The 8749-nt window shown below is 43.1% G+C and overlaps 1 protein-coding gene across 1 annotated transcript; it reads right to left on the bottom strand.

The window, feature by feature from the left end:
* Positions 1-4588: 4588 nt before the first annotated feature.
* On the bottom strand, positions 4589-5772 carry LOC123346969 (olfactory receptor 2T1-like). The gene is made up of 2 exons (XM_044984404.1): positions 5767-5772; positions 4589-5554 (listed from the first exon to the last, which is right to left on the bottom strand). Exons 1-2 carry the CDS (start codon positions 5770-5772, stop codon positions 4589-4591), a joined length of 972 nt encoding a protein of 323 aa, XP_044840339.1.
* Between the last annotated feature and the right edge of the window lie 2977 nt (positions 5773-8749).

An 8749-nucleotide genomic window follows, 5' to 3' on the forward strand; every position in this document is an offset into this window, starting at 1 on the left:
TCTCACATTATCTATTGCCCCCACTAACCTCTCTGTCCCTTCCCCCTTATAGTTTTTGAAAATATCCCAATAGGGTTTTGCAAAGGGATGATGCTACTGAGCATTTTGTATCCTAGTCTCCAGTAAACCCATGTGTGGAACCCATCCTCTGCAGAGCAGAAATTCACCCTCCCTCTGCACCAGGCCGACTGTTATGTACCTGTTACGCCCTGTTTTGCAGGACTGAGTGTTATTCCAGTGGTGAACAGCCTTTTTCTTGACTCTCTGCAGAGACATGATGTTAACATTTGTTTATCTTTTCTCACATGACTAGTCCTATTGAAATGAATGGGACTAGCCTTGACCAAAGTTACCCCACAAAGAAAAACAGTTTAGGGGCAAAAATGTCTTCAATTAAATTCAGTTATGATGAAAGCACAATCCCACTGGCTTCAGTTTGTTCCATGTTTCATCGTTCACCATTAACTAACTAGAAGAAAGTTGCACTAGACATCATCAGTAATTGCTTTTGAGACCTATAGTAACTGGTTGCTCTGTTAAATTTCAGTGGGTGAAGTTATAGCTCTTGAGACACAGAAGAGAAGAAATAAAAAAGCTTCCAAACATTTTTTTTATGGTCAATGGGGCCCCTTAAGAGTGAAAGCAGAGAGTCAGCACAAGGCTGTTTTGAGCTTGAAGTGGGATTTAAGTGAGTTAAGAGCCATAATTGTGATGTCCATCTAGATAGGGGCATACCCATCTGTCTGTAGTACTTATATGGTCCCCATTACTATAGTATCTGATAGTTAAACAACTGTAATGTGTTTATCTTTCTGCCCAGGTCCACAAGTGCACCCAGAAAATCACAGGAAGAACACTGGGGATCCACAAAGCCTGAGCTAGGTACCTAGGATCTCTGTACAGTGAATGGAGAGCGATAGGTGCCTTAGAATGGAATCCATTAAAGGCAGCATGCTAGCTAGGGAGCCGCCTTAGCAAGCCAATGAGAGATGCCAAGGAGCGGGGTGTGCTGAGCCCTGATCCTCTCATGAACATAGGTGCTCGAGTCTAGGTAGCAGGGATGTGCCTCTGTCATCTAGCAATTCAGAAATTGGGGGAAGATAGTCAGACCTCCACCAAACGCACGTGGGGCAAATTCAATACACCCTTATGGGCAAATTCAAACCTGAGATAACCACATTGACATCAGTGAATATACTATGCCAGCAATGAATATGACCCACGATGCACCAACAAGCATGATGAAGGAAAATATGACCCGTAACATCCATGGTTTCAGTTTTGTGTATTGTAATGATAATATGACCCAGTGCACTGACACTGACTAGAAATTTAATATAATAAATTACCACCCAAAAATAGATGGACTAATGCTACATGTGGAATGAATCTTCCCAACCGGCTCATGCATTTTACTTTATTTGTGTGGTTATTGGGAAGTTGAAGGTAGAGGCTGTGGCTTTGAAAAATCATTGCATCATTTCAGTGGGTACTGATGCCTAAATATTTACGGTGACTGACAAACTGTAAATATGATCGATGGATGAGAGGATTATATTATTTACCAGTTCATTTTCAATCTCTATCTTAATATATTTGTTCATTGAACAATTCTTTCATTTTTCCAGTCAATTTTGGGTTAGTAAAACTTTTCTACCATTCAGAAGTCTTGAGTCCCCATTTCTTCCATTCATAATAAAATAAATGATTGAATCCCATGTCCTTTTTACTTCCTCCCGTGCAGTCTTCGTCTGAATTTAAACTAAGGAAGCCTTCCATTTATCTTGATATTCCATTGACAAGTTTTTAAGTATTGTTAAATGTCTGTCAGAGATTATCCTGTTCCTGCCTCAGGGCAGAAGGATGAACTAGCTGATCTATCCAGGTCCCTTCCAGCCCTACATTTCTATGATTCTCTAATCAATCATATTAATTTATTTTACACAACATTTACACGCAGGCTGGATTAATAGTTACTTCCTACTTTACATAACTAGAGCTGCTAAAGAGAGAATGCAAAGAACATACTTTGCACCATGTAATGAGGTGGTCTGGTTCCCCGCTGCCCCGGAGAGGGACGAGCCCCTCCAGACGCCAAAGTGGGTGGAGCCAGTGGAGCTTGTGCCCACCCCCCAGAGGTCAGGACACAGGACAGGAAGTACAAAAGCCCAACCCCAGAGCTCACTAGAGCCCCGGCCAGCAGAGGAGCCAGACGCCTGTGTCCTAGCTCCCACTGGGGAGATTCCTGCAGCCTGCGACCGACTTGAGGACTGGCCAGACCAGCTGAGGCCTGATGCCAACCAGATCTGGGAAAGCTGTTAAGTCTGTCTGTGGCAAGTTACCCAGAGGAGCTGCCAAGGCTACCGCTCGCCGAGTACCCTGAGGAGCCCATGGTGCTTGATTCCGTGGAGGACACAATCCAGATGCAGGTACCTCTAGAGGGGGAGGTAGGAAGTAGCCCGGGGCATCTGACCCTAATCTGGCTGTAGCACACCCAGAACCAATGTCGGTGTGTTGCTGCCAGGATCCCCACTGACACAGCAGCAGGCCATTTGCCACTGCCAGGGCCCCGGGCTGGGATGCAGTGGAGTGGGAGGGCCTGCATCCTCCTTGCCACCCAACATGGGGGTGGCAGTCTCCCCCTCTCCCCAGGCGCCTCCTGAATTCATTTGTTTGCTCAGCCCCTGCCTAAGGGCCTGAGTCATAGACTCTCCACTGCCCCGCCCTGACCCAGGGCTAGGGCCTGTGTTAAACTGTTTGCTCAGCCCCTGCCTAAGGGCCTGAGTCATAGACTCTCCACTGCCCCGCCCTGCTCTAGGGCCTGGGTCTGAGGAATAGAGCTCTTTGTTGGCCTCTACCGTTGCCACAGTGTGAAGCCCCGCGGCCAGGCTAGTTCCTGAGAAATAACCCGATGGATGTAGTGAGGCGGTCTGGTTCCCCGCCGCCCCAGAGAGGGACGAACCCGACCAAATCCTTCTACACACCAATTAAAACCAAGGGTAACACCTCTGCTGTCAATGGACCTAAACCAGTTTAAAACCAATGTGGGGGGAGAATCAGGCCCAAAGTGGCATCACACTCTGAAGAGTGAATATTAACAATGTTCCCTTCTTAGCACTGGTCCTACTTCCTGTGGGAGAAATTCAGCCTTCGGCAGAGCGCCGGTATGAGGCCTTTGCACATTTATAGTCCCCTTTTCAGCTCTATTTTGAGCGATGCACATAAAATCTGGTTTGAAACACTATAAAAGTAGAACACATTAGGGACTAGATTAACAAGGGGGGGGGCTTAACTGTTACAATGATGAGCATTACAAAACCTCACTTCTTGCTGCCCTGCCACCTAACAGAAATCACAGCTCTGAGCTACATGAGTAAGGTGCCAAAAAAATGACCCACAGAAGGCAGCACTCTGCGAAGGGAGCTGCCTAAGTGAGCCAGTAAGAAATGTCTCGAAGCCCTGTCTGTGCCGGAGGGACACACTGTCTCTGTTGGGGATTCACAGCCATGAACCCTCTCCTGGAGTTAGGCGCCTAGGTCAGATTGAGCCTTTCTCACAATAAACCAAGGAGGAGCAGAGGGGTGATTATCTCAATAGCCCAGTGGTTAGAGCACTCACCGGGGATCTAGGAGACCCGTGCACAAATCCCTATTCTGCTTAATATGGAGCAGGTGCTGGAATCCAGGTCTCCCACATCCCAGATGAGTGCCCTAAACAATGAACTGTTGGGTATAAGTGGGGGGAACAACCTCCTCCTTTCTGGCTAGGTGTGCTCAAAGAATCCCTACACAACTGTGAATCCCACGGGGGCTTCAGTAAGAGCTAGGTGCTGAGCCGCTCTCTGCCACTAGGACATAGGCGCATGCCCATGTACAGAAACGTAGGTGTTTAGAGGACTATATCAGTAGAAACTCAGGTACGTAGGCCTGGATTTTTAAAGATATTTCACGATTGTTGTGCTCAGTGTCTCAATGCCTAACTGATTTATGGGGCCTAAATCCCATCAACTGTCCATGGGATTTTGGCTCCTAAGGGCATATCTCAGCAGTCAATAGGATTTTGGCTCCTAAGGGCCCATGTCCTTAAGAGCCAAAATCCTACTTACAGTCAGTAGAATGTAGGCTCCTAAATCACTTTGGCCCAGATTTAAAAAGGAATTCAAGAGTTGGAGCCTGAATCTCATTTTCAAAGTACTCTCCATTTTGAAAATGGGATTTCAGCTCCTCCATCAGGTAAGGGTTGCAATGCTGAGTGCAGCAATGCCCAAACGCCTTTACAAATCTGGGGCTTAGGGAATTCAGGTGCCTCCAAGGCAAGGCAGCAGCTGAGCAGTGGTTTTGTGAATTCAATGGTGGACTCAGGCGGCTAACGGCCAGTTAGGTGCCCCTTGTGAATCTAGCCACATGTGCAAAAATGTCAAATGTGCCTTAGAAACTTAAAAGCCTCAGACACACTGATTTTCAATGGAACTTGGGCGCTTAAGGAATTTTGAAAATTTTGCCCTGCAACTAAATCTTTTAGGAAACCCAGTCTGTGGCCAAATAGTAAATTATCAAACCTAGGACACAACAGTCAATGACATTTCATATCAAAGTTTCAGACAGACCCTGCATTTCCCAACCAATTTTCTTAGGGCTCTTAAAACGTCCCTGTTTCTTAGGCTGTAGATGAGGGGATTCAGCACTGGGGTGACAATGGTGTAAAACATAGACACCATCTTGTCTTGCTGTGATGAGTGGTAGGAAGTGGGTCTCATGTACATGAAGATGGCTGCTCCGTAGAATAGCCCCACCACGGTCAAATGTGAGGAACAAGTGGCTAGTGCCTTCTGCTTTCCTTTGACTGAGCTAATCCTCAGCACCGAAGAGAGGATGCACGTATAAGAAGACAGTATAATCGAGGAAGGGATGAGGAGCAATACAATGCCAGACACAAAGAGGACCGTCTCATAAGTGGAGGTGTCAGAGCAGGACAATTTCAGCAGGGCTGGGATCTCACAGAAGAAGTGGTTGATCTCTTTTGAGCCACAGTAGGGCAGTTGAAGAATAAAAACTGTGTGAATCAAGGCATCTAGAGATGCTCCAAACCAGACGCCAGCTGCCATGCTTAGACAGGTTCTCTTCCTCATGTGGATATGGTATTGCAAGGGATTGCATATCGCCACATACCTGTCATATGACATGACTGCCAGAAGGAGGCACACCGCTCCTCCCATGGTCATCGTGAGAAATATCTGGGTCCCACATCCAACTATCGAAATGGTGTTCCCTGGGATCAGGGAGTCCATTGCCATTTTGGGGACAACGATCAGGATCTGACAGATATCCATGAAGGCCAAGTGACTGAGGAAAAAATACATGGGGCTGTGAAGGCTAGAATCCGTTTGGATTAGAAATATTAGGAGACTATTCCCTGACAAGGCCGTAATGAAGGCAAGTAAAATCATGGCCACAAGAAAGGTATGTGTCTCTGTTTGGTTAAAGAGCCCCAGCAGGATAAATTCTGTTGGCAATGTTGTGTTAGTCCTCTCCACTTCCTCTTCATTTGATTTGGCCTGATGGCACAAGAAGAGAGATTAGAACAAAAAATATGTGGAATATGCACATGTGTGTAGGGGTAACACTGACAGAGTCTGATACAATAGTCAGCTTCTCCCTTTGATGGAAGAAATGCCAAATACCTTGGTTAACATGAAAATTCTCTCACTTCCCGGGAAGTTGTATTTTTTTTAGAGTATGTCTACACTACAGGCAGATGTAGCTATACCGGCATTGTCTCGTAGTGTTGATGCAGTCTACACTTACAGAAGGAGTATTTCCAATGGTGTAGGAAACCATCTCTCTGATCAATAGTAGCGGGGTTGACAGAAGTATTCTTCCATCAGTCTAGATGTGTCAGTGCTATGGGGAGGTTGGCATAGTTATATCGCTCAGGGTTGGGGACTTTTCATACCCCTGAGTTCCGTAGCTATGTCAACCTAATTTTTAAGTGTAGCCCAGGCCTGAGGCTAAAGTTTGTTTGTTTTTTAAATAACATGTCATTTTGGAAATCTCAGCATTAAGGTATTTAGCTTCAGGTCTTTTCTACAGATAGAGCTGCCGTAGTTGAACTAAAAGTGTGATTTTACAATCATCTAGATAAAGTGGTGTAAATCTCAGTGTAGACAATTTTAATCTGATTTAAAACAATTTTATGTCAATTTAACTCTAGTCCACAAGGTATCAACTATAACTAAAGCAATATAAGCTTGGTTTAAATTGAACGAAGAATCTCCAGACTGTAGGCTGTTGGGAATATATTTTTTTCTGCTATAAAAATTAACAACAAAGATTGTTTTCCCACTTTCCTTGAAAATTTTAATTGAAATTTGTCTGGGGACAGCATACTTGAGATGAAAATGGGAATTTTCCTTCAGTCAAAAAGCCATCTTCCATTGGGAAAAAAAATGTTTCAACAGATCATTTCTGACCAGCTGCAGTCCACACGGCATTTTTGTCCCAGTTCAACTACACCAGCTTTTAAATCAAGTTCAAGTTAAAACAGTGTAATTTATAAATAAGGCCAGAGGGACTTTTGAGCCTGACTTTCCCATGTTATAAGCATCCATAAGTCCAACTGAAGTCACTGGGAAATACCCAATGCTCAAAACCTCTGAGGACCTGCCTCAAAGGAAAGATTTTCTAAAGTGACCAATGACTGCAGCTCAACCTGAGTCACATGATATAATAATGAGAATAATTACATGTTATTTATTTATTTACTTATTTATAATTGCACCTAGACAGCCAACTAAAATCATGGTCTTTTTGTGCTAGTCAATGAACATACAGGATAGGTCTATGCAGCCCGTGGCAGCGAGCCTCCTAGCCCAGGCTGACAGACTTAGGCCTGCAGGGCTTATGTTACTATGCCAAAAATAGTTGTGATGACATTGCAGGTGGGGCTGGGGCTTGAGGTCGGAAGCCTGTGAGGGAGGCTGGATTTCCTTGTTTGAGTTCCAGCCTGAGCCACAACTTCAAAACACTGTCTATGCAGCTATTTTTAGAGCACAATCCCCAGTAGCCCGCGTCTGTTGACCTGGACTGGGAAGCTTCCTGCCACAGACTGCGTAGACATGCCTACTGATGATAAGAAACAGTCCCTGCCCCAAATATCTTACAATTGCTTTTATAAATCAATTCTAAAAACAGGAAATCTTGCTCGCGCATCATATTCACCGCTGGGAATTTTCCTTGAGAAAATAATATATATATATCAGATTGAGATATACCTATCTCATAGAGCTGGAAGGGACCCTGAAAGGCCATGGAGTCCAGCCCCCTGCCTTCACTAGCAGGACCAAGTACTGATTTTGCTCCAGATCCCTAAGTAGCCCCCTCAAAGATTAAACACACAATGCTGGGTTTAACAGGCCAACGTGCAAACCACTGAGCTATCCCTCCCCCCTGAATACATATATTTAAGGTGTGAATACAGTGAAAATATTCTCACAATGAACATTTCCAGTTGATGAGCAAATCGCCAGGTTTTCAAAACTGACAGTGACATTAGTAGAACGAATTGAAAAATACGGGTTTGTTTCATGCAGCAAATTTTGGCCAAAATGGAAAACAAATCATCTACATTTTCCACAAATAATTTTGATTTTTCTTTGAAAATATGAATACAGAAAATGTTCAGTGAAAAAGAGAAATATTTGACTTGAAAACTGGTGTTATCTGAACTATTTTGCTTTCTCTTTGAAATATTTTGTTTTGAAGTATTTAGTTTTTTGACAACAAATCAAAACTTTTTTCTCTAAAAATTTGTTTAGTAGAAAACCCAGTTGTCCATCAAAAACAGTTTTTACAGAAATTTTTCCACGAGCTCAATTTTTTAGTGTCTCAATTAGAGGGGCTTAAATTGAGACACTTTAAAAGCACCTGAACTTTGGAGAGTTGGGTGCTCAGCATATACAAAAAATCCAGGCTGAACACATTGGACACCCAAAAATTGAGGCACTTATAATCAGAGGTAATATTTGCAAATGTGAGGCTTGGTCCATTAAATAAATAAAACAAATAAATAAACAACAAAATATAAGGCTGGATTGTGACAAAAACATGATCATTTATATGAAAATACTTTAATTTTACCACTTTTGCAAAAAAAATTTCACTATGTATTGAAAACATTATCAGAAGTGTTGTTAAAAGCTGATGTCATGTAAACAAAATGTTTTGATAACTAGTTGTACAATGTTTTTGATAAAGATTTCAATAAATATTTCAATTAAAATGCCACTGAATTTTCAGCAAAAAATAAAACATTTTAATTTTTATACGGTCATTTTAACCATCTCCTCTTACCCCAAAAATATTTCTGCTCAGAATAATTCTACTGGCTGTATATAAAACAGAAACTCCTCTTAGCCCCCCAGGAAAAGTGCTTCCATTACAACAAGGAAAGAAAGTGCAGCCATAAAAATTAAAACATGTGAACTGCCTAAATCACAAAGAATTTTTCTCTTCCTACTGGAGAAATTATAGCTCGCTCACTGGCTTGTATCATACTAGGAAATGTCCCAGCTGGGTTAACTGACAGAGCAGCAAAAGCCTTCTGCCAAGCAAACCACTTGTTTAACCTTTTCATTCCTGATAAAACCCTGCAGTAGAGAGAGTTGGGTGATTTTTTTATGAAATGTCTTCGCTGGAAATTTCCACTACATGCATCTAATGAAGTGGGTATTCACCCACGAAAGCTCATGCTC

Source organism: Mauremys mutica, chromosome 12 (genome assembly GCF_020497125.1).
Source record: "Mauremys mutica isolate MM-2020 ecotype Southern chromosome 12, ASM2049712v1, whole genome shotgun sequence".
NCBI classification, from domain to species: Eukaryota; Metazoa; Chordata; order Testudines; family Geoemydidae; genus Mauremys; species Mauremys mutica.